The sequence below is a fragment of the Manis pentadactyla genome, chromosome 6 (assembly GCF_030020395.1).
Source record: "Manis pentadactyla isolate mManPen7 chromosome 6, mManPen7.hap1, whole genome shotgun sequence".
Classification (NCBI taxonomy): domain Eukaryota; kingdom Metazoa; phylum Chordata; class Mammalia; order Pholidota; family Manidae; genus Manis; species Manis pentadactyla.
In genome coordinates, this window is record NC_080024.1 from 111,081,819 (window position 1) to 111,108,482 (window position 26,664).

The 26,664-nt window shown below is 38.5% G+C and overlaps 1 protein-coding gene across 7 annotated transcripts in view; it reads right to left on the minus strand.

The window, feature by feature from the left end:
- PTPRM (protein tyrosine phosphatase receptor type M) overlaps positions 1–26,664 on the minus strand; it is an 895,627-nt gene that overhangs the window by 242,951 nt on the left and 626,012 nt on the right. For 4 of the 7 annotated variants that reach the window (XM_036880714.2, XM_036880710.2, XM_036880712.2 and 1 more), the window contains exons 12-14: positions 17,323–17,596; positions 16,285–16,321; positions 9,761–9,835 (exon numbers count right to left, since the gene is read on the minus strand). In XM_036880714.2, coding sequence (XP_036736609.2) covers positions 9,761–9,835; positions 16,285–16,321; positions 17,323–17,596 — 386 coding nt within the window. The remainder of the gene's footprint in view (positions 1–9,760; positions 9,836–16,284; positions 16,322–17,322; positions 17,597–26,664) is intronic. The other 3 variants (XM_036880717.2, XM_057504052.1, XM_057504051.1) reach the window with 1 other exon arrangement.

Consider the following 26,664-nt stretch of genomic DNA (forward strand, 5'->3'; position numbering starts at 1 on the left):
CTTAAAAGGGCAAAATATAACTGTCTGCAGCTAAAGGTGGTGAGATTTTATCTCAGTGTCTATATATTCAAACAATATTGCTGGTTTTTATTATCCTTTATGTTTTTTATTCATATGCATATCCCAGTAAACAGCTCTCAAAATAAATGAAGTGGATATCTAGGCAAGAGGTTGGATTAAACCATTCCACCAGGAAGGCTGAGTGTTCCTTCGGTATGTTTGAACCTATCCCTTGAATTCTCTATCACACGCTTTTCCATGCTGATTGCAGATTATCAATAACCCCGGGCCAGTGTTTAGACTGTACTAATTTCCTAGCATTTAGCTATTCTATTCATATCCACTCACCATTCTTCTTTTTAGGCTGGGGGACAATCTTCCATTTCCTAGTGGTTTACTTCAGCCCTTTGGCCTGTTTCCTCTATCCTCCAATGCTCCTGTCTTGAACTGGAATTTGTCTGTCCCTCCTGAAAATACCCCAGTTGTGTCCCCTGTTTGTGGGATAGAGACCAAAGTCCTTAGGTATAATTTACATGGTCACAGCCAGCCTCTGTCTGCCTGTTCAACCTGACTGCTCACCACATTCTTCTTGTTTTCTGCTCTCCACAGTGGCCTTTTTGGGACAATTTTTCATTCTTGGTCATGTTGGTTCCCACTGCAGGACCTCTGCACTTGCTGTTCCTGCCACTGACCAAGCTAAAGTTCAGTGTGCAATCCACTATCTTCAAGCTGTATATAGTCCCTGAGTTACTCAGTGAGGCTAAGATCTGATTTCAGTTATATCTTCTTATAAAGAGAGAACCTTGTGTCCACCGAAGGACAAATGGCACTTATCTGCACTTGCCCTGTCACAGCTTACAGTGCGTAAAAAGTGACTAGGCTCCAATGGGTGGAGGTAGAGAAGTAGACAAATGCAGTCTGGAGAGTGGCAGAGATAATGTTGGTGAATCAGTACACCACTGTCTAAAACAATTAATTAAAACTAAACATTTCTTATGGTTCTTGCTAAAATGAATGGGCTTTGGAAAAATCATGAGCCTGTTTTATTTGCAATGGAAAGTCTACTAAATTAAAAATATTTATTATAAAGAAGAGATAATTTGCAATTGAGTAACATAAAATTAGTCAAAAGTAGGCAAAAATAAACCAATTTCAAAAGATTCCTGTCCTTGGCCAAAATTTATTCAAAATTTACTCCTGATATGATGAAAGCTAAAAAAGCACTGGGAATAAATTTAACAAGAAAGATCTTCAACTGTTCAGTCATCTGGTAAATAATTTTGAACAGCTGCTGGGTACCCAGGGGACTACACTGGGAATAAGACAGACAGAGCCCTGGTCCCCCACATTCCTGAAGGGTGCATGCAGTCATCAGGGAACTTTACAAAGAAGCATTGGTAGGCTGGACAGTGGCTGAGGGGCTGAGGGCCACTGCTCTATAGGACGGAGGTTTAGGGAGGCCTCTCTGAGGAGAGGAAGTTCACAATGAATTCTGAATGTTGGGAAGGCACTGGTAATAGGAAGACCAAGGAAAGAGGTTTCAGGCACAGGGAACAGCAAGCGCCACCAGCACTGCAGGCTCCAGCGTGGCACTTGGAGAAAGAGAAGTGCAGCTTGAGAAGGGCAGTGATCCCACTGAGGCCAGCTGAGAGGTGGGGCCAGACCATGTGCGTCTTTTAGGTTGGGAAACAAAGCTAGGGATTTCTTCTAACTGCTGTAGGAAGCTAAATATAAGGATGTTATGCAGAGAAGGGATGGGACCAGACTTCATTCAGTTTCCAAAATGCCAGTCCAGCTGCTATGTGCCAAGTGAATTAACAGGGAGCCATCGGAGTAAATCGGAGATGAGTTACAATGCTTGTGCAGGGGTCTAGGCCAGCATGTGACTGTGAGGAGGTGAGATGCTTGAATCTAGAATATATTTTGGAGGGAGACCTGACAAGACTGGCTAATATTAAAAACTCCTGATTTGTAGTAGAAGTCTGCAACAAGATCTGAATTAATGGAGAGATTTACTGTATTTCCACTGTCATGAAAATATATAAATTTAATAAGATCCCAATGAGAATCTCAGTGGCTTAGGACTTGGCTTCTGAGCAGACACCCAGCCACCTTCTTGGTGCATAGATTATATCAGAACACAGCAGACAAAGATTCCTGCACTCAGGGGGCTTATATTCTAGGAGGGGAGAGAGAGTAGCAGACAGAACAAGTAAGTGCAGAAGGTGATCCGTGCTATAAAAAAGAAGAAAGTAGCAACATGAAAGGCAGACTGTGTCCGAGGAACAGGGGAGAGGTAAGATGGCAGGATGCAGTGTTAAGAAGGGTAGGTACTCAAGGGAGACCTCACTGAAAAGTAGGCAGTGAGCAAAGACTGTAGCAGGCTGGAGGGTTGCCCAAGTAGATATCTGGGGAAGAATATTCCCAAGCAAGAGAAAAGTGGGTGCAAAATCTTGAAGATGGGAGTGTGGCTGATTTGTTGAAAGAACAACAGAGAGGTCAGGTATGGGATGAGGCAGAGGGAGGGAGGGGAGAAGAGTTCAAGAGGGAGAGACTAGTCACTTAAGCCCTCATACGCCACTGTGAGGACTGATGGGTAGATGTGGAAAGATAAGTGGTGAGGCATTTTTGACAAAAATAATGAGAGAATTCTAGTTTTTATCATACAATAAAATATTATAAAAAGCCAATATAATCAAAAGATCAAAAGATTATGATAATAGTGTCAGACAAAGAGGACCATAACAGAATCTATGTGTGGGAACTTAATATGACAATATGGCATCTCAATTCTGTGAGAAAGTAACTGTTTATTTAATTAAGAGAGTGGGCCTAACTGGTTGTTTATCTGGAAAAAAGTCTAAACTTGTCTCCTAGTAATACTCCACACCATATCAGTAGTAGTTTCTAGATGGATCAAGAGTTAAAATTCAGGGTAACAATTGAACAATCTGAGAGATGCAAAGACCTTCCCAAGCAAGACCACATTCTTGGAGAAATAGGAGAAAAGGGGAAGAGATTGATTATCCAAAAATGAAAATATTTTTATGTTAAGAGACAATAAACAAAGTCATAGTGATTGACAGGAATAAGTATGAGCAGATACAGAAGAGACACAAACGGCCAACAAACAGGCAAAGGTGCTCGGCTCCAGGAAAAGTCATTAGAATACCATTTCCATCCGTCACACTGGAAACATCAGGGCCAGAGGAGCTGCAGGAAAGGGGCGCTCAGGCATGTGGTGGGAGGATGAATTGCTATAGTTCGGGAGGAAAGTAACCTGGTCAGTTCTACATAAAAAATGAACTTGCTTTTTGACCCCTATTTGGAAATCATTAAAAGTTGCAATAGAAAGAACATATACCTAAGAGTATTTCCAGTTTGTTGTTTTTAGTAAGAAGAAAAAAAACCATGAAAACCTGAATGTTCATTAACAAGAGACTGTGTGAATATATCATTAATGTATCTATACAGAGGAACAGTATTCAACTATTAAAAAGAATATCTTAGATTGATATGTATTGGCTTGAAGGAGAATTCATGACCCGTTAAATGAAAATGCAAGTTGCAGTTGTTAAGTGTATAAATGGTGGTGAAAAAAATCCATCTGGGTATATGTTCGTATATTTTTACATACCTAGAGGGAAAGGTCTGGAAGGTTCATAACCCATTAACTATTAATGGGTTATGGATAAGTTAGTATAAACATAGACTAAACTTTCTCAGTATATCTGTGTTTTTATAAACTTTTCTCATTATGATATCCTAAGAGCTTAGGACAGTGTCTAGCAAACAGCAGGCACTCAGGAAATATATGGTCAATGAATCAATGAAGAAATGAAAGAGTTTGCGTTTTTCCCATAATTAAAAAAGTGTTAAAGTAGAAAAACAATGATCGCTAACATTTTCTGAGGATTTACTAAGTACTTTATTGGTTCATTTCATCCTGACAACAGCTTTAGTAGAGGGTAAAACTATACTTTCCATTTCACAGATGAGCAAACTGAGGTTCAGATATGAAAAGCAAATTCGCCCAAGGTCCCTCTGCTGGACATTTGAATATGAGCAGTTTAGTTCTGGAGGCTGTGCTCCTACCTCGCTACCCATAGCTGTTCTAGACTGAAGCTGCTGCCCTGAGGCAGAGCAGGTTTGAGAACCATTGACCCAGACACTGTATAGGGTCTGATGGCCTATGATACAGCAGCTGATCAAGGAACATTTGTAGATGAAGGATTTGAGATCCTTGCCTTGCCCAGTGTACCCCTCAACACCCACCCACCCAGAGACACCACCAAATTTAGATCCTAATTTAGTCTCCCTGCCTAGTTTCAGTCCTTGCCTACGGCTAAAAATCCATGAACTGGAGATCTCCTGGATCGAGCACTCTACAAACAGATTCATTCTTTGTAAATATGGCAGAATAAGCTTGTATTCTGGATAGACAGTGTTCAGGCTTTAGGGTATACTTACATTTGGTATTTGATATAGACCCACTCATCAGTCAGAGTCCCAGAAATCTCCCTGGGATATTGTTGGTGGGCTTCAGTTATGGTTCTCACTAAGGAAAGGGTGTCCTTCTCTGTGACACAGTGGCTGGGACCACCAGGGGTGTAAGGAGGCCTGGGCTGCCTCCCAGGAGAAGGGACACCTTGATGGAAGGTGAGGCCTCAGCAAATCGTCTCAGGGATCGTGAGTGGTAAAGTAGCTGGGGCTGGGGTGGGGCGCAGCATTCAGCAATGGCATATGCAGGAGGCATTCACTGATCAGCAGAAAAGGCCAAGATGCGGGTGGGGCAAAGAACGTAGCTTTGTAGAATTGATCTGCCTGTTTCTGCTGTTTCTGCATCAATACTTGGAGGCATGGAAACAGGAGCCAAGGAAGCAGGTGAAGGGGTCTTCCCAGGTCTGGGGATCAGCATGATGTGTGGTAGAGGACAAGGTGGCCAAGACCCAGAGGGGTCCAGGTATTAGTGAGAACTCACTAGAAAGGGCTGTGTAGAGTGCTGGGCAGGTAGGGTGGGCCAAGGAGGGAGAGAGGAGACACTAGGCTAGGAAAGAGGGAGGATCAAAGGACCCAGGGCTCAAGCCACAAAGCCTGGCATCAGGTTTATGTCCCTGGTTTGACTGAATATCAGACCTGGGGGCCTAAACCCTCTGGGTTTCCTTTCCTCAACTGAACAGTGGAATGATGTTTCCTTCAGTCGGCTGCTGTGAGGCATCAGTGAAATAATTCACATGGAAGTTTCTAGGGCAGCATCTAGAACACAGAAGTTTCTCCGTAAATACCACAGTTGCTTTTCTTCCTCAGCGGGGATCTAGATGCCTAGTTCAGTGACTTCTGTGTTTTATATTTTACATTAAAAAAAGTCTCTCTTTGCTTTAAGAACCACATTAAGGAAAAAAGAAATTCCTTCGGATTTATTTCATGACAGCTCTGACTATATACTGACAAAGATTCTCCTGTGACCAGACTCGAGCCGGCTCTTCTGAGTCCTTTTGACACAAAAGAACATTTGTGTCCTGAGGACCATAACCAGAAGAAGTTCATCAAATATCCCGCTTCCTTATCATATGTCATCATTCCATGAATCATTGCTCTTCACACGGAAGGAGTGAGAGGTGACTGAGGAGTCTCTCCATGCCCGAGCTGGGGCCAGCCTCCTCGGAGCCCCCCTTCTTAGGAGGCCGTCACCTTGGTCTATAAAGACTTGAACAAACATAACATGGTTTCTTAGGGCTCAAGTTACATCCTTAGGGGACTCTAGTTCCCCTTTAAGCGCCTGCTTGAGAAAACTCAAGGCTTCCCAAATAACTGCCTATTTGTTCCTGCCAACACCTGACGACAGGACCCTGTGTCCCAGTCTCCTCCAGCATGTCCTTCCCAAGTTTTACAATTTTTCACTTTCCTGACTCTACTGACTTCTGCTCACCCCACTGCCAACTCGCTGGTCATCTCTGCACAAACCGGAAAGGGCTCAGCTCTATCCCCGACTGTCAGCAGCTACTGAACAAAACCCATTTCCTTCACTTTAACTAATGTCTCGCTGTGTTTGTCTTTGACAATACAGACATGCTTGGTGTATTTTTTTAAAACTTGAAGCTTTGGGGGAATAGTCGTTGGGTAGTTCTCTATTTTTTTTTTTTTTTAGTACTAATTATATCTAGCAAGTAGTCCTATGTGCCCCAATATATCTGATTTTTCCTTGAATTCCAGAAGTCACTTTGTTTATAAATACTCTAGGATTCAGATCTTATCATATTAGATGTATGGGTTGAGTAAAATGGATGGTAAAAAGTTTGTTTAAGGAAAATATTTTTCATAGACTTGCAGAGCTGGATGGGCTATTAAACATAAACGTAAATATCTTAATATAAAGTAAACAGCCTAGAGATGTATATAAAACTAAAAAATCTTAAAGAGAAATTTCTAATATGTATAGCTTTTAATTTTCTTCCCAAAGCAGTTCTGTATTACAGACAACTAATCACAAAATAAAGGGAACAAATTAGAAACTAGAGCATTTTCAGTTTCTAGAACTTTCTCTGTGTGCTCTTTAGTAGGAGTTTTGAGGTAGACAAGACTTTTATTCCAATTATATAGTCTGTTCCCTTTCATAATCTCCTAAATCTAGTGGTTTGGTAAAGCATTTTCTAAAACTGTGGGTTATAAACCATTAGTGGGAAATGAAATCAATATAGTAGGTACCAACTAGACTTAAAGAAAAAATGAAATAGAATCAGATGGAACATAATAGGACAAATCAGAGTGCATCTTATTCAGTTTCTAAGGCTTTTGCTTCAGTTAAACTCATGTACATGTGTAGTATGTGTGTGCATTGGATGGTGATGTATTCTTCCTCTGAGGATATTTACTAAGAAACACTCCCCAGTGCAATGACAGGACAGTTCATTGACCATCCTAGTCTTCCTCAGCCTGGACTCCATTCAGTCAGTGAATTAAATAAACCAACATTTTTAAGTGCTTGTTCCTGAATCCAGCATAGTCTTCCTGTTGAGGTGAAGTCCACAGAGTGCTTGTTTTCTTTGGTGTCTGATGAGAAAGAAAGGTCCCACCTACACCAGTGCAAACCTACTCAGCATGTCCCACATTCAGGGACAAAAGGAACTATGCTGCAGAGAACTTACTATCTTATCAAAATTTCCTAGTGTAAGAAAAGCCTCAAGTAGCATTTGTAGGGCCACGATGTCAGCACAATTAAAAGAAAATGAACAAAAAACGGTTGAAGGCACTGCAGAACATATCTGTCATCATCTTCTGTTTGCTTCTGGAAGGGACCATATTGATGAAGTAAATACAACTGCAACTGTTCCATGGGAACAGATGTGAAATGTTCAGAACTGTCCCACTGACCATTTTCTAAGCTGCTCAACATGACGAGAGAGGTTTTGAAATACGTGTCCCTATTCCCCATTAGTTATAAAAGTGTTGTCTTTTCTTAACTGCTAAATGACAAGCATGATAACCACTTTTTATTCATAAGAGCATGTTTGTAGGTAGATTCCATCATTACTAATACAGATATGCCTGATGCCTAAACGTGGGCAACCATACAAAGTAAAACTCTTTATAAGAGTTAGTAGATCTATACCTGGCACACAGAAGGTGCTCAGTAAGTATCAAATAAGTGATTGAGTGAATTAAGTCCCAAGCTTGCAGTATGACTCATGAATAAATCTATCAAAAAAGACAGTGCTACTGCTATCAAAGTTGATTGCTGATGCAAATGGAAAATGCCAAAACAATATTACTTGAGTTAATTTGTCTGGGTAAGATTAACCATCATCAAACCATCAGTACATACTCAAAAAACAAGAGTAGCTTTTTACTGGTTTTTAAGGCTTATTCTAATACTCTAGCATTTTAGTCCCTAATAAACAAAAGTAAATGAGCCACACATTACAGCTATGTATGTGTCCTTCACAGATTAGTTTCTGAATAACAACATACATGAATCTGAAAGCATTATGAAGGAGGTTGATTTATGAGATACCTTCCTAATCATGCAAGTTTTAGAGAGAAAGCTATGTTCAGAAATTTCATGTAACTTTACACAATATGCTTACTGTGAAGGCAGTGGATTACAGGGAAAGCCCAAGAAAGGGGCTATTTACTGTATTGCTCACAAGTACGTGTTTAAGGGTAGTGAGGCCAACCCACTTTTAATGATTTGTTGACAAGTATTGTACTTATTTAGACACAATAGGGCCTCAGACTTGCTGAAGAATCCCGGACTATCTCCAAGAGGGACACCTAACCCTATGCACAGGGCAATGGCCAGTCCTTAGATGTCAAGGTGTTAGTGGGGAGGGCTTATGCTAGACACTATCCTTTATGTCCTTCTACTCTTGGGAAGAATACTTCAGAAGCTCAGGATAAGAAAGATCAAGTAGAACTTCAATCAGTAAAAGAAATAGGATTAAAAGAAACTGGAAAGCAAGGGAAGCAAGACTGTTAATTGCAAATTCACAACTTTTAGGCCCTGAAACAGAGGACTGAAAATATGTATGGAAGAATTCCAGTGCAGAAAGAAGCAGAATGGCCTACATTTTTTTACCTTATAAAAATCAGTCTGTAAAGTTCCTGCATCTCAATTGCTTCATTTTACAAAAAAATTTTGTACTATTTATGAGTTCTTACCATGAGTTAAGGCCTTACTTGTTTTCTTAAATGTTAGGTTATATTTCTCAGTTTCATACACACAAAAAAATTGCTGGAGGGGAAATTCTATGGAAATCAGTTATGTGTTCCTTCCCTGGCTTTACTCATGCCTGTGGTACATGCAGCAAACTACGATATCGAAGACACCTCTGAAATCAGAATTTGAGTCCTGCCCATGGAAGGGTGTTAGAAAGCTTGACAATGATTCGTTTTTATTGCAGGACAAAAGTTTGTCTTCTGGTGTTCTCTGACCACTCACCTTTGATCTGGAGTAATTTACTGGACTTTTCCTATATAAGTTTATTCAGATGTCCATATATTTTTAGAGATAGTATGAATGGACAGGCTAATTTCTTTTGGCTGATATTCCTTTCTGTGTGCTTCCTCTTCTAGAAAAAAGCACACAGTTCAACTCTAAGCCATTCTGTTTTTTATAAAAAGTCCCTAAATTATTCAATGCATTTGACTTGCAGATGTGCCACTGCTTTATATAAACACTTTGCTTTGAAACAAGGATCTATGAGGGATGCAATCAGCTCTGCTCCCGTTGTGCATATATGAAAAGCTGTTTGAACAGCGTCACCCCAAACAGCTTTGGGTGCCTTCATTTCATAACACTTGGAGGCAAGATTGTGTACTGTTAGCTGTGTATGCAAACTAGACCCTACAAGGTGAACAATAAACCTGCCTGGCCCTCGAATGAAATGACAATTCCTTTTTAGATTTATCTGGATAACTGGGAATACATCTTTCTGTGTTTTGGTTGAAATCCTGTTTGATGGCATTGCTATTGCAAGTCCAGCAAATTCATTCTCTGTAACATTAGGCTAGAAAGGAACATACCGACAGACAAACACACAATGAAAACATGCAGTGGAATTGTGCTTAATGCATGGATATAAATGTGCACATGGAAGAGGCCAAGCACATCACTTAATTCAATGCGGGCACAGGTCTGTACCAAGAGTCCAAAACATTATAAACAAGCCTTAAGCAAAGGAGGAAATGTAGAGGGGAAACAAAGCTGAGAAAAATGAGCAGGAAATGGGCAAGATGACTCATCTATACTTGAACATCTGACCTGTCAGCTGGTCGTCGCCTGCAGCAGGGGCGATGCGAATGTAAGGTGTTGTAAGCTGAGTCACGATTATCGCAGCTATGGCAAAGGAAGATTCCCAGGTCAGCATGCATGAGGGAAGAAAAAGCCAGACTGAAGCTAGGCTAGCAAGGAGAATCTCGATCAGTATAACACATCGTCTCAACTTTGTTCCAACAACAACAAAAAGAGAAGGAAAAAAAGAAAAAAAAAAAAAAAGACCATAGCAAAGTGTTGAATTTCCTGAATTCTTTTCTCTTAAACAAGTTTTAGTCAGGCAGTTAGATTTCTAACTATGACACAGTTCACAAGCTTTGGCTGAAATTTTGGATAGATCAATGGAAGAAAAAAACCCATAAAAACAAAAATATCAATCCTAAATAAGGCTCTAGACTGAATAGTATTTCTGACTGCTACTGAATGTAGTTCATAAAGATTTACTGCTAATTCTGATGCTCTAACCTCTGCTTTTAAATTTTATTAGGTTATTTAAAATCCTGCTTCCTAAGTCACAATATTTTCTCTTCTTGCTAAAATCACCTTTCTGAAGATTATCATCTTCTTGAAAACATTTGTTTGTAGAGAAATTTCTCTGATAACTAAATTTCACTTAGAACATCTCTGTTTTAGGAACTTTGTCACATTCAGGGAATGAAAAAGTGCATCTCAAAGCATCAGTTAAAAAATAAAAACTAGTAATTGGCTTTGTTGTAGTTGTCATGGTTAACATGTGACCAAAGAAATGATTAAGATTTTTAAAGCAGACCATGTGGGCTTCTTGGTTTGCCTACACAGCTCAGCAGTTGTGTTTAAATGGTTAACATTTATGACACACAGATATTTAAAAGAAAAAAAAGAAAATTAAAGCGTCAGTTCTAACATGATACAGCTGGAAAATGATGCAAAGAAAAAATATTGGAAAATTAGGGACAGGCTTACATGAAAGATTACTAATTTATATGGAACAGCCTGGGTGCTATTAGAAATGTGGCAGCGAGTAAGGAAAATAGATCATCTACCATCTGCAGACAATTAAACCCAAAACTGCTGCTGCATAATATTTTGAAATATCCCTCTGCACCATTCAAAAGTGCTCCTCCTATAACTAGACAACTGCAGCAACTGGGTTTCAAAGTGGTAGAGCTGTCTTTCACACATTATTAATGAAAAGTTTCTAGTTTTGCTTAGTGAGCTGCATAAATTAACAGATTGGTCAGAAAATGGAGAACTCCCAAGGTATTATAAAGATCATTTTCTTGATATGACATAGTATGCAGTTTTGCTTTCTGATGTATTGAACTGTTATCTTCTAAGACTCATTATAAAGTTGGTACCGATTCCAAAATTATACATAGGACATTCCCTTGGTTGCAGTCTACTACTATTCAACCAACATTCCTGTGTGGTTTTCTATTACTTACAGGAAAGTTTAACTAACCTACTCTGCTTTTGAGAAATATTATATTGTCTTATACAAAAACACAGCATTTACCCAATACTGAAGAAGTTAAACAATATGAACAAAAAGTTACTTGAAAATAGCAATGTTGGGTAGACATATGCACAACTGAGAGGAAGGCAGATCTCAATCTGAGGACTGAAATTCCCATGGAAAATGCACATTACAGATGTCAGGAGGGGTTTGTATATGCTCTCTCTATTCTACCTTGCAAAGTGTTCATTTGGAACTATTTTTAGTCATTAGGAAAAAACTTGACTATGTTATAAATTACCTTAAAATAGGGGTCAGTTGGCCCACTGCCTGTGTTTGCAAATAAAGTTTTACTGGAACACAGTTATGCTTATTTGTTTATGCATCACCATGGGCTGCTCTTTTACAGCAATGGCAGAGCTGAGTAGTTGTGACAGGGACCATATGGCTCACAAAACCTGAAATATTTATTACCTGCCCTTTACATAAAAATGGGTAGCCTTCTGTCTTGAAGTATTGATACAAGTGCATTATAAAAGAGGATATTGCTAAATTTGGTAAAATAAAGTCAGAAATTCCAATCCCATGCTTTTGATATCTGGTGCTGGTAAATTTAGGATCTCCTTTAGGTATAAAGGTATGCATAGAAGAGTAAAAAAAAAAATGCATCCAGATGCATGTAGTGAATCTTCTGGAAATCGATGAACCAGTATTTACCAAACTGTGTTTTGCATGACTCTAGTGTTCCTCGAAAAATGAGGCCGAGTCAAATACATTTGGGAAACATAGGGTTGAATGACGTTAAACAGATTTCTTTTCCTCAGGAACTTTTCAGGGTGTTAATGTAATCATGACGTACATTATGAAGGCTGTTCCAGATCAAGAAAAGAAAATATTTTCTCTATAAAATGCTGAATGACAAATGTATATCACATTTATGTTTCTATTTTTAAATCCATAGCAAAATGATAGCATATTAGCATATATGAGTGGTCTTGAATATGAGTAATTCAAAGGAATCATAATTAGCTCTACATCTCAACAGATATTCTTTTCAGTCCTTTTATCAGTGTACTTCCATTCTGCAGCACTGTGGCCTAGAAAGGATGGTATTTCTTTGAACAAAACAGTGAACATAAAAACAGTCTACAGAAACTTCTCAAAGAGCCTAGTGATTAAAAAAAGAAACATTCAAATTTCTGAATATAGTTAGAAATTGTATCAGAACAATGGAAGTCCTTCCAAGTATCCTGAAGGTCTTCCAGCAAAACATATGCACATGCCAATGCAAATATAAATGAAATAAAATACTAACGTTAAAAATAGTGAAGCATTTTTGCACAGAAAATTCACTTTAAAATATGACATTAAAATTGTGGTTGTTTTCTTTTTGTTTAAGGTTTATAGTCTGACCACTATTATACTTCTGGGGAGAATGTAGGGAACAGTGTTTTCATTTTTAGCTACACTGCTATTAGCCCAACCTTAGCAAAGGAATGAATGAACACATAGGACCTTACTCCCAAACACTAAAAAATAAACCAAACAAACAAAAAATCCCAAGACTTTTATGAACTCAAAATCCTCAAAATTTTAAAGGTGATATATATTACACTAGGCCTAACAGATAGGCACTCAAATAATTTTTAAAATAAACATATGACAAGAAAGCTCCCAAACTGCTAACTGGTCAAGTAGTAGAAACATAGCTATATTAGTTTATGGAAAATATGATTTTATGGAAGATTGATGCAAAGCACACAGTTTTTAAACTGTTATTTCAATTAGAATGAATATACCTTATTTAATAAAAGGAGTCAAGTTTACTAACAAGATAGATTTTGATTTTTAAGTGTATCCTGTCCGTTTAGAACTGATCATCAACAAAGTCTTCCAAAACTAGCTTAAAAAGAGTTCCAACCCTACCAGTTACCAAAAGGCAGCCATAGGTATGTAAAAGCTAAAGAAAATACAGACACTAATCGCTAAGACACACTTGGACCAAGAAGCTTTGAAAATCCAACTATAAAAATGTTACTGTGATTAAGAATCAAAATAAAAATTAGAATATGAGAATAGCTAAAAGGGATTATATTTACTCCACTGGACAGATTAAAAAGAATCCTTTGAATTGGGAGGTAGCATCCAAATATCATGCATATTTTTATTCTATCACTGTATGGTGTCTTTATTTTTTAACTCAAGAGATAGAATACACTGTGATAAGTTTGCCTACAGCCAGCAATCAGAATAGTTACATATACCTGTGGGGAATCTCAGTGTGTAAATCAAAGGACACATGGAAATATAAGCAATCCCCCACACATATGGAGATATATAACATCACACCTTAGGTTTTCTTCCTGTGCCTAATTTTTATGAGGTTTCATATTTGAGATGATTAGTGTCAAAATACACCCTTGGAATATGATTAAAATAATCACAACATTACATTTATAAATTGTATGAAATATATCTTTAAGAAACATACCTGTACTTGAAATTACAAACTAGCTTCTTGTGAAAACAAATCCACCCCCACACATTTTCTATAAAGATACTTGTCAACAGTTGTTTCAGGAGAACATAGAAATCTTTGTAAATTCAAAACCCTGCTTAGGGAAATATTTTAGTATCTGAAAATTCAATTAAGCCACCACACTGTCAGCAATATGTGGTAAAACACAGTCAAGAAGTTTGAACTCCTTTAAATTTGAAACGTCTTTACTATACGGTGCCAAGAAAGTTATCAGAACTGCTTATTTCTGTTTTGACTAAATAGTCAAGATGGAATGGCTTCTTGCACTGTAAAGACAATTTTTTAGTATGAAGAAGGAAAAATTTGTGATCACAAAGGTGGTGAAGCATTAGACTGTGTTGTAAAGGAAGTTTGCTGAATTGTACATACTGCACTCAAGAAAATAAAATAGTGCCAAACAGTGTAGTTTTGCCTGGAAGAATATCTCCCTAGGTTTCCTCCTATACTATGCTTTCATGAATAGAAATGACAATGTTATGCAATGAATATTAGACTTGGTTTTCCTCTTTCCCCAAAAGAATTTATTTGGATAATTTGTTGCTGTGTAAATGTTTGCAAATGACTCAGAAAATATGAGTGTGGAATATCTAGTCAATCAGGTCATCTGATTGCCTAATCATCCTTTGGTGAATTGAAAAACAAATTACAATATTGATTAAATCTAGCTGATGGAAGAAAATGATCCAAATCACCATCTAATTTAATCTATTGTGAAAACAGCAAATGTCAGATTTCCACATTCACAGTGCTTTATTTATATAATTATTTAACTATGCAAATGAACACGGTGACAGATATTTCATTGTTTTCAGAGCAAATTCGGCAGACTCAATTCTAATAAAGAGGGCAACAGACACTCATACAATGCGATTCTATAACTGGCAAGTTCCTGCTGGGTGAAAAGCCATTAGAGAGAGTGAAATACAAGGGGCAGGAGTCCAAATGTTTGGCATCCAGCCTTGACCCACAGATTAATAACTGAGTGACTTTGGTAAGTCAATTCATCTCCAAAAATGTCTATTTTCTTCATCTTAAAAATAAAAATAGCAATACCTATCTCCTTTCTCATAGTAATATAGAGGAGATAAGTGAAAACGTGTATGAAAGTGATTCCAAATCTTTAGTTGTGATGTTAAACATAAGGCATTATAAATTAGGCACTGTTGAATTGGATTTACTTTTTTAGACCTCAAGAGTAAGTAGAATTCAATACAGCAATTTGAGCATGGGCAGTGATCTGGACATCTAAGAACACTGACATCTTATTCAAGGTCTTCATAATACTGTAATAATTAACAGTTAATAGTGTATTTTAGTCTATAAAATGAATCAATATCTGTAATTTCATTTATTATTAATTTATGCCTATAAATAAAAGCACTTAACAGGTACAATATAATATAAAGAACTGAGTGTTTTAAAATCAATATAAAAAGGTTCTTGGAAATAGCACTGTGAACCCATGAAGACCGAGTAGATGAGGTGTGCCCCTCACACAAAGCCTGGCATATAACATGAAACCAAGGAATATTTGTTGAACTAACTAAATAAAATCATCATGCATCTTCATGAAATAAGAATTCAATGAGAAATTTTAAAACAGAGATGGATGTATGTCTATGATATATTCAAACTATGTGGCCTGAAAGTTAAAGAACAAAAACAAGATCTTTTTACCTAACACTCATCAAGTGACTATGCGTGACCCAATTAAATCTAGATCACAGACCCAGTGCTGCCTTCATGCCAGCATTTCTAAATTACACCACATAGAACTTCTTCATGGTACTCATGGTTACCCTGATGGTTGGAAAGAGTATATTTAAGTATAAGTGTTAATTTGTAATGCCTCATTTTAATGCAGCACTTCACACTTCTCAAGTTATATTTTCATACACTTCATGTGCTGGTTAAAACCATACTGACAAGGTGACATTGCAGCCTGTGCACACACACAACCGCACTTTCTTTGTTAGGAGGCACTGTGTAGTGAGCTGAAGGTGGTTCACCCACTTCTATATATTATCCATGATCATATTTTCCCAGGATTTTAACTGGTTCTGGGAAACAGAGGTTCCACTAACATCACCTGGTTACTGGGTTGAAAGAGACACAGATCATCAGTGAAAAAGCCCAAGTAGATCCACTTTATAGAGCTAATATAACTAGATACTTGCTTAAAAGTAGCAGGCAGTATTTTACATTTGCATATGAAGATATACTACTAGGTATGTGCAGTACATATGGTACTGTGGGTTAAAGAAACATGTTCTGAGATTGTATAAAAATTATCTTATTTTAAAGGAATTTTTAAAAAGGTAGCTGTTGAAAATTGTTTGAAGTACAACACTACTTCTTACATAAAAGAGAATTTATATGAAACACAATGTTAACTGCCTAACATTCTAATACATACATACATGCACCCACACATACACATTCTTATTTCAATGAAATTAACATTCCACAAAGTTTTGAAATGCCATCTAAAATTGTGAAGGACATAAACGAGGAGAGTATCCCACAGTTTCAACCTACCTTTAGTGGCCACTTGGACACAGTCTATTTTGGTTTCCTGTGTCAAATAAAGAGGGGGAAAAAAATCACTGTTCATGTTTTATTTAAAACAAATAAATTATCTGTAGTTCTATTTAAATACCAATAAGGAAGGTCTCATTGTTCCACGTGTGGCGTTAGCCACACAGTGATTACTCAAGCCACACTCACATGTATGTTTTCAGGCTCCAGGCCTGGTAGTGGGCGTTTTGGAGCAGATGAAGAGTGAGGAGCTAATCACGGAGTGTCTCTGTCTGTGGCCCCTGGTGGCTCTGGCACCCTCCTCCAGACCCTTCACTCACTCCCTGTGCTAGAGAAGAACTCTGTTTCCCAGGTTTCTTCTCTTTCCACGAGCAAAAGTCAACAATGATGATGCCTACGCCCATGCTGTGAAGGAGGGGAACCACTGTTTGTAAAACGTACCCTCCTTTCTAGAGGAGACTTCAATATCTTGGCAGGGTTCTGAGTTTGTTTGAACAGGAAAGGCAAACAAATTCAGAAATGCCTCGATAGCTTTTATTTTGTTTCCATCTCATCTTTCTAAAGCTCTTTTCTCTTAGGAAAAAAAAGAATACCTAATTTAGTTCTGGCGATAGTAAGCATAAACTCTTGTGGAACCAAAGAAATGGGACAAACTACCCTGAAAAGACAGATGTTGGGCCTCTCACGAAATCTGAAAAGAGCTTAATGTTATAATACCTTATTGTCCTGTAAAATAGCAAGCTAGGCAAAATTACTAGCCAGCTTTTGGTAACAAGTAAAAACTGAAAATAAAAACCATTATGTTAACAATATATTCTTCTGACCAAAACAAATACGAATATACTCATCTTTCCGTAAATTTCTCTAGGTGAAAATAATTTTAAGAAGAGAAAAAGAAAAAACACATTTTTCCATGTAAAAACACCCAAAAGCATGACTTTATTTCTTGTTACTGTCTTATTTGACTATGACCATCTGACTATGTTCACATGAATAACCCTAAATAGGGCTAAGGAAACGGCCATCTATAAAACTTACCCCATTGGCTCTACTAGCAGCTTGGAAATAAATTCTGTAGCTTTTATGAGGGAGAAGGGGAGTGTTCCAGTATCCATTGTAAGTCTTATTATCACCAATCGTAAAAGGCTGAGCAGCTTGGAGGCTGTTGGCTGGGAATTCTGCAGCAAAGTAGTACTGCGAGTTCAGTATTGAAGCATTCTGGAAGTGAATTGGTACTGGGTAGCACTTTAAGATTTCTGTTGTCTTTTTAGTTCTTCGAGGACTTTCTTCCTCAACAATTACTTGGTAGACACTAGGAAAAAAAGAGTGTTATCAGTGATATTTTATAACAACTGAGCTGATCCCCTTGGTCTCCCACTGCATGGACCCAGAGGGTATCCCTAATAAAAAGTACACTGAATATAGTCAATAATAAATGCTTTGTACATAATGGACACCCTCCTGACACTTGGTTAATCAGTGAGAGGGAAAGTCCTTAATGTTCTTCCACAGAACTCTCTCACCCCAAATAATACAATTATTGAGGGAAACAAAATTCACCATAATTTAAAACATTTGATGTAACAATATCCGCTGCTCATGGAAGCAGAACACTAAAATAGTGTTTTTCTCACATGTAACTGAAGATGAATTTGTGGACAATTAACTCAGCTTAACTAATAAGTGAAAGTATATTTACTAAGTTTATAAAAAATGCAATGTATTATTTTTTCAATGACATCTCTATGAATGCATGTGAAGTTTTAACAAGTCACAAAACAGAGTATGTAATGATTCATGTTAACTAAATTTAACTTCCTATATTTTCTTATGTTCCTTTGCCCTTCACCATATTCAGTCAGTTGGAAAGAGATGACATAAAAAACACAGAAAAGGGGTTGGAATTTCAAAAGCCAAGGCCTCGGAGTTACAAGTGGTTTCTAAGAGTAAATAGTGAGCTGTGCTGGTTGAGTTATATATAAAGATAAGGCAGGAATAAGCGCCCTCCAATGAGGCCTGCAAGGATAGATGACCCCACAGAGCAGATCCCCTGCCACCGACCCACCGCTTCCTCCCCACCCCCTGCCCATGTATTCCAAGTCAAAGTAACTCTAGGAGAACAGGAGAAACCTTGAAGGGATAGACTTCTTTTATGAAGATATATACACTTACTAGAATGATGAACATTTGAGCAGTTTTGTTGGTGTGGGGCAGGGTTGGTGGTGGGGCAGTTCCTAATACTGAGAAAAACCAGACCTTGATAATAGCTTTCAAAACTGAATCCAGATTAGACTGAAAGTTGTCCTGGTAGGGAGATGCATTTTTTTTTCTCACTGTATCAGAAAACACAATGACTGCCCCAGATAATGCTGTATTTCTAGACGTGCTCAGTCTGGGTGTTCATTAATGCCAAAGAAAAAGCAGGAGAGAAGTACCTACTCTCTTCCCTCTGCCTGTGGAAGGTCTGGGGAGACCCTTCTTTGGGCGCTCGTCTATGTAAACTATGAACTTGCACTCAGTGAAATCACCTAGTTCTGGGAATAAAACTGCTTAGCACATTCTACTATGGGGATGCAATGCACCTGTTTGTGTAATTGTCTAAATAAAAATCAATTGTAGATCACTGGAGATGGCTGGTAATTACAGGTATGCTTTGGTTAGGTAACCGTATTCCTATTATGTTATTGTGTGTGCACAATTTAATTAGTAGTTTAAAACCTATCCATGCTGAAGTTACTCTACAAGAAGATATGTCAAAGAAATGATCAGTCTTCCCAGGTTTTCTTCTGCCTGCTACTTCTATGGCTTTTCTTCTTCCTACCTAATCACAACCTTTAGGTAGAACTCGTGCCACATGTCGAATTTACCGAGTATCATAATTCTTCCAAGTGGTAAAGACACCTCAAGACAAATGCTGGGCATAGAAGCCACAGGGCATAAATATGCAAAGAAGTGAAAAGCTAACCTTTTCAGACAATAAGGCTTCTCTCTCACTTACCAACTTAACATTTCCCTGTATGGCCCCGGAGGATGACTGGTTGGCCAGAGACGGGTAAGATTCCTCAAGGGAGGAACAACCTAGGAAAGGCACAGTCGCAGGGGGCCATCTGGTGAGAAGGTGGGGAGCAGCAGAGGTGAGGCTTAGAACCTCCCCCCTCATGTTCTGAGAGAAATCTTCTGCATACATGGATGTTTGTTGCCCTCGTCTAGCTCGGATTGACACATGGTCTGTGGGCACACACCTGATCATCTGCATTTGCTCTCTTACAACACTAAACTCTGTTTTCTACCTTTGTCTCGTATCTACCTACTACTTCAGCATTTTATTAAAAATAATAATGATAGAGAAATGTGGTATCCACATATGGATCAGGTTTGAAAATCAAATGAATATTCATATTTGAACTGACTGTGTATAGTTCATGGTGCGTGAACAAAACCGAAAGCTTCTGTGATGACTGCCCTTGCACTGTTCACCATGTAACTTGTTCACTATGTAAGAATTTGTACTCCATGTAAGAATTTGTTCGTTATGCATAAGAAGATTGGAGACTGACGAGAATTGGGCTTGGGGTGGATTAATGACTGTGCATTGAGTATTGACCCCCCTATACAGAGATTTGTTGTGGTTAACAACTATTTGATCAATAAATATGAGAGATGCCCTCACAATATATATATATATATATATATATATATATATATATATAAACACACTTCCAATTGTAAAATAAATAAGTAACCGGGATGTAATGTATAGCATAAGGAATATAGTCAAAATATTGTAACAACTTGGTATGGTGATAGCTGGTACCTAGAATTATCATGTATATAAATGTTGAATCACTGTGTTGTACACCTGAAACTAATGTAATGTAATACTGTTGTCAACTACCCTTCAATAAAAAAAAAAAAAAAAAAATCAATTGTAGAATATCAGAATGATCATTCACTGGACAGGCAGTGCAGCAGGTTTACAGTGTAATGATAAAGTGAATTCTAAATAGTGAGATAATCTAAAAAAAAAAATCTTCCGAACATCAGAGAATTTCTAGTGGTCATAAAAGATGCCCCATCAAATATGGTAGAATTCTCATTGCATGGTGGATCCAACGTGAAAGGAAGTGTTTTCCTTTAGGGAGGGCAAGGAATGTGTATCTAGGTAAAGTGGATTCTGGTTTCTTGCTTCCCTCTCCCTGACTTCTTACATCTACAATCAGATGTGGCAATTTAAGAATATTATCTGCTAGTTCTTTGATACTTCTTCCATTAGCAATGTGGTGGCTAACCCTAATGACTACGTGCAACTAACAGAATGCAACAGAGGGAGAATGTGTAACTCTCAAGGCTTTGATCAGAGCACGCTGTGCATATTCAGTTCGCTTCTCTAGGGAAGCTAGCTCTGTGAGCAAAAGATGTAAGCTGTGCAATGACCCTGAGCCTGCCAAGCTGAGGAGACCACCTGCCTGAAGAGCTCTCGGCCATCAGAGTGGCCAGCTTGGGAGGCCACCCAGCTGAGCCTGCAGAAGATAGCAGTCCTGAGCCCCAGTCAAGAACTGCCCAGCCAAGCCTTTGCTGGCCCACAAAATCATGGCAAAATAGAAAGGTTGTTTTAAGTTGCTAACATCTGCAGTAGTTGGATATGCAGTAAATATTAAACAGAATATCAAGTCATAGAATACTAAGATTAAAGAGTCAAGTTCAAAGTAAAAGACCATAGTACAACCAGAGATGCCAGCTGGCCCATGGAGAAGTTCAACTCAGTATACCATTAAATGTGAACAGCATTGACAAAGTGTGACTGTTCCCTTGAAATACCTTTTGTAGAGGTGGGGGACAGTGTTATGTGCGTTGATGCAGGCTCTAATCCTAATTCTGCTAACAATGAGGGTTTTGAATAAATTTCTTTGGGTCTTATTTTTTCCCATGAAATAAGAGAATTAGATGGCTCTCTAACATGCATTTCATATTTTTTATTCAGAATTTTTATTCAGAATAAATATTCTCTTGTATGTTCAAAATAGATAAATCAAAGGAATAATTAATTGCTTTGCAAAGGGATTCTCCATTTAACAAAATAATTTTTAATACTGGTTTCCTTCTATTAGTTAGCTTTTCTACTTTAGTTGCTATATGACATGATTTTCAAAATTTCACTTTAAAAACAACTTCTGGGAAGCCCATATACTAGACAAAGTTGAAATATGAAGATACATGTCAAGAAAATCTTTTGAGGAAACTTCCACAGGAAGTGCTAGGCCAGGTGCCTCGCATATGTAGGTTGTATTTTTCTTATTTTACTGATGAGAAAACTGAGGTTCAGAGGTGAAATGCCCATTTATCTGGAACACATAGCTAATTTAGTAGCAGGCATAGTTTCTTGAACATCAGTCCTGGTGATGGCATATCTGCCCCACAGGCATCTTACTTGCTTATGCAAACACAACCAACACTCAAACCAGACCCATCTATATAATCAATTTATTTTGAGTATTGTGTAGAGATTCTTTCTTATTTATCATATGAAGGGGGCTATGGGTCGTAATTATACCTTAGACCTGTAATCCTTCTCCCATCTGTATTAATATCATTAATGATTTCTACGTAGGACTCTCTCCTGGATACCACAGTGATGCAAGCACCTGGCTGGTGTTCTTTCTAACTCTTGTTTCCCCTCTAGGAATCTTGTCACCAATGGCAACGAGGATAGCAATCACTTATTTCTCAACCTGGAGGGAGCTCCACTAGGTGAAAGATTAGCAAAGCTACTTCTGGACTCTCCAAGTCCCAAGATCTTGAATTCTCCCATCACAAACATCTTTTCCTCTATTCCTTCATCCTGGCCTAGACCCAAGCTTGTTATTTAAATTGTTTTACCCAACATACTGAAATCTTTGTTCACTCTCAGAAGATGACCCATCTTATTAAAAGATTGATCCCCCTCAGGGGCTTACGATCTGCTCCCCCATTTTGATGTACTTCTGCTCTACTCCAAACTCACAAAAACATGTTTTCTGTAAAGAATTACAGTCATTTATGTCTATTTGTCAATATTAAAATTGTAAGTTCCTGGAGGAGGTAGCTATGATATAGTCATTTCTGTATCTCATAGCACTTAGAATGAAGTGGGCCATGAAGTACATATTTTTAAAAGTATAATATGATCCAGAAGTAATTTCTTTTTATATGCATTATAAGAGGTAGTAGGGAGGAAATGCACTGGTATTCATAAATGTGCTTTGCTTTACTACAGTTTACTACTGATTTTATTTTATATTCATTTCATGAATATCCAAGAGCTAACAGAGGAGAGAATTACTAATGATAAGAGGAGGTGGGTTAGATTGCAAGTTTACCCTTGATAACCCACAATCAAATCATGAACCCTGAGAGAATCATAAAGCTGCATCTGTTTTCTCTACCCCTTCTCCCACCTCCACTTCTCACTTTCTGCCCATCTTTCCCCAGCTTCACTGGTGTGTGTTGTGTCACATGTATGTTTATTCATTTATTAACTCAATAATAATTTGTTGTTGAATGCCTACTATGTGCCAGACGCTGTCCTATTTTAGCAATACAATAGTTGACATTCCCTAATGAAAGAAAATTCTGCTTTGTAATTTAAATACCATCTAAGTGAATAGGGATGAAAACATTTTTTTCCAAGAAGCAATTTTATGAGGATTCTATAAAAATCTGAGAATTAAATGATCATTTAATGGTCCTCCATTTTAGCCAGCTGGTATGTTATACTATACAGTCTACTCCAGATATATTACTTTTTAAATGGCTACCATCTACTCATCTTCAGATATATTAAAGGGAGAACTAAGTTGATGAGAACAATTTCAAACCCAAAATGTCTTTTCATCCTTGCTCCACAAGAGAAATTAGATTTGCAAGCATCCAGACCTCAAATCTATTTGCTCTTTAATAATTTAAGCACTGAAAGGTCAAGCAGCTCTTTTCTATTCCCCTTTATCAAAGTCCAGGCACTAATGAAAAATAGCTAAATCCTATCTGCTTCCCATTTGCCATACTTTGCTGTCTCTCTGATGGAAATTAACACATCATTGGCACCTGGGTCAACAGCACCTCAACAGAACTTTATGACTGACAGGCTTTTCACATGTACAAATAACATCATCTCTTAATGAATTTCATAAGATATTTCTAACCACAATTGGAATCTCAAAAGTAGCTTTGCAAATCTCACTGTTTGAATAATTTTTCTAAAAAGATGATTAAGAATAGCAAATTCTCAAGGATGGAAAACCAAGCAGAAGTTCCTAGTTTAGTGAGCTGAAATCAAAGTTCTATTATCCTTTTAATGTATCATACTCCCTTTGTTTATTAAAGTCACACCATTCCTAACCTGTTTCCACCTCTATTCTTAAATTTAAAGTAACATGAAATTTTCCTATGGCTTTTGCAATATGAAGGCACAATCCATGGTGAAGATGAATCTGCAAAGAAGTGGCATCACTCTATCATAACTTTCTTATGGAATGAAATTTAACTTAAAGCTCAATTTATGCTAGGCTTTTCAACAACAAAACTCTAAAGCTTTTACTAGGAAAGAAAGAAATCTGCATTTATACAGAATAGCACACGAAGTAGAATCTAGAAAAGATTATCTGAACAGCTTTCATCTACTTTGTTGAACCTGAAAGTTCAAATGTGATAAAATGTTTGTGGTTTTTTCTAACTTTGAAGATGTTGAGGGGAAGCCTGTTGCAGACTTGAAATTGACTTTAAAAAGTTTGCCCTCATTAATTTCAAGATTAAACCCTTAGTTGTAAATCCATTTTTCTTATCCACTTGTTCTTTTCATCAGCATAAAATATTGGAGGTTTGCCCAAATGGATAACAGAACGGGGGCAAGGAGGAGAGGAGAGAGGAAGAAAAGTAATGATTTACTCCACTGTTGTTTTTGGTAATCCTTTAAGTTGGCATGTCTGATCATTTCAAGGACTTAGACTAGTGTTTATGTTATGGTACCTGAGAGTGACTTCTAGCTTGATTTGCAGCCTTCGGTAAAAACCACCTATTCTAGTGTAAAAAAAGAGTACAGAGTAGTATTAATGTCTTCCTGAAGATATTTCTTGGGGAGACAAGGAGAAATGAAAGTATAAATTACATGCAAAGCATGAAAATAAATGTGTAATTAAGGCTTGCTGTCACAAACAACACAGGATTTATTTTCTTGCTGTTCTGTGTTCAGTCATGCCCGTTTCCTAAGCCTGTTGGCATTTCCTCAAATGACACCCTAATAATACAACAACCTGGTATGATCAAACTCAGTTTTAGAAGTGTCATCACCAGTTTAAAATTAGAAAAATAAAAAAAGGTCAGCTCAGTATGCTTAACATGTTTGTCATCATGACTAGGAGATTCCTTAGCGTCCTTCACGTGATGCTGGCACTGAGTAGCTGACCTCACAGAGTCCTGGTCATTGACTCATGAATGAGGGCTGATAACTCACTTGACATGCACAGTGGGCACTGGGCAACGTGCTGTGCAGCATGAACAGATCTGTAGGGCTGAATATTCTGTTAGCGACTTTATTTCTCTTTGTCCTGCTCTGTTCTAGATAAGATTGGCCATAAATTGTTGTGGAATGCTTGTGAGACACCACAAATATAGTTTATGTTCTCAGAGCCAAAATTCATGACAAAGAGCTTGCTTGGCATCCAGAAGTCACTACTGTTGTGTGTGTGTGAACGTGTGTGGGCTTGCATGTGTCTGCATGCCGTACAATACCCTGTTGCTCTGCTAGTTAGTGATAAAATCTAATATAATAAAATATTAATTACAGTGGAAAGGTTGGGTAAGAAATATGAACTCAATTACAGTTGCATATTGTGAACAAAGGGCAGGAAGAAAAATCCTTTAGCTATGGAGGTCTGGGATAATAAAAGAACAACCAGGACATTAGGCTCAGGCTGAGAAGCTGTGTAAAAGGCCACCTGTTATTAATCTTCACAACAGGCCCCAAATTTCAAGTAAATTAGGCCTAATGGAACATCTTTAGGAGTGATTTCTCCCCCTTTTAAAAAGGGAAGTCATTTTCTTTAGCATACTTTATTTTACTGATGTTTATCATAACTTAATGAGCAGAATTTCCTAACAAACATATGGCTATACGATTATAATTCAAGATCAGCTACTGCTACTAAAGGATGTTCTCTTAAATAGCTCTAGTGATTTAAAAAATAGAAATTGAATACTATTAAAGCCACCCTAAATATCTGCATTATTGTATGTTTGTCTTATATTGGACTCAGACTCTTTCATTCTGTGCAAGTAGTAATACTTCAGGCTGGAATACAGTATCACTTCAAAGAGGCAGGCACATCCCCGGGGGTGTTGTCAAGGGAACACTGAACTGGGAGTCGCCACAATGGGGGCACCTGGTTCCAGCTCTGCCACTGACTCAGCGACTGACCACAAAGTTTCTCTTGAGCTGTAATACTGTGCAACTGGTGGTACAAGATCAGACAGGTTGTGATATCCTTCAATGAGAAGAAAATTATTTCATTTATGTTTCCTCCATCCTTCCTTTGTACAATATTTATAACGTATGAAGCCCTTTGTCAGGCACAGGGAAGGAATAAGAAGAGGAACCTGGCACATGCTGTCCTTGTCCCTGAGGGTTTACACACAGGTCACTGAAGCAAAGCACTACTGTGACAAGGCTCTGCTAAGGGTTTGGGCAAAGCTGCAACAGGGCCCAGGGGAGGAGTATCAGTGTCCACACCAGTGTCTCTTGTAGTATCTACTTCACTGAGGACATCTGGCCTGGACCTGGTGCCCAAACTCTCCTATTGCTGCGACCCCCGCAGACCGCTTCTCCACCGTGAACGGCCACCGTCTTTCTTCCCAAGTTAAAACTAAGAAGCAAAAAAGTGAATGTCGTTAGATTTCCAATGCGGTCTCCATTCACTCCATTCCCTTGTGCCAACAAACCCCCACTGAGCTTCCTACAAGCTTTTCTCTCAGACTCGCTGATGACGGCTTGCAGTAGCTTCCAAGAACCCACGCAGGCCTGTGTCAAGGGACAGAGAGAGAAGGGCCTGGGCGGCCCTGCTTGGGTAACCGCCCAAGTGCCCGCAGGCCCGCGCCAGGCTCTCCTGAGTCACCCGGAGCCGTGGGGATTTCCTCACCGTGCCCGACCGCCCTGCTCCTGGCAGAAACCGCACCACCGGCGTGACCACCAGGGTTGGCTGTCGGGACTCCCTCCACCACCTGCGACGCGGGAGTGAGGCCCGAGACTGGGGGCGCCTCTGCCCTCTGCGGCGGGCGGGCAGGGAGGGCAGCCTGCAAACACACGCGCGGAGCACGCTCCCTGGTCCAGGCTCACCAAATCACCATTGGCAG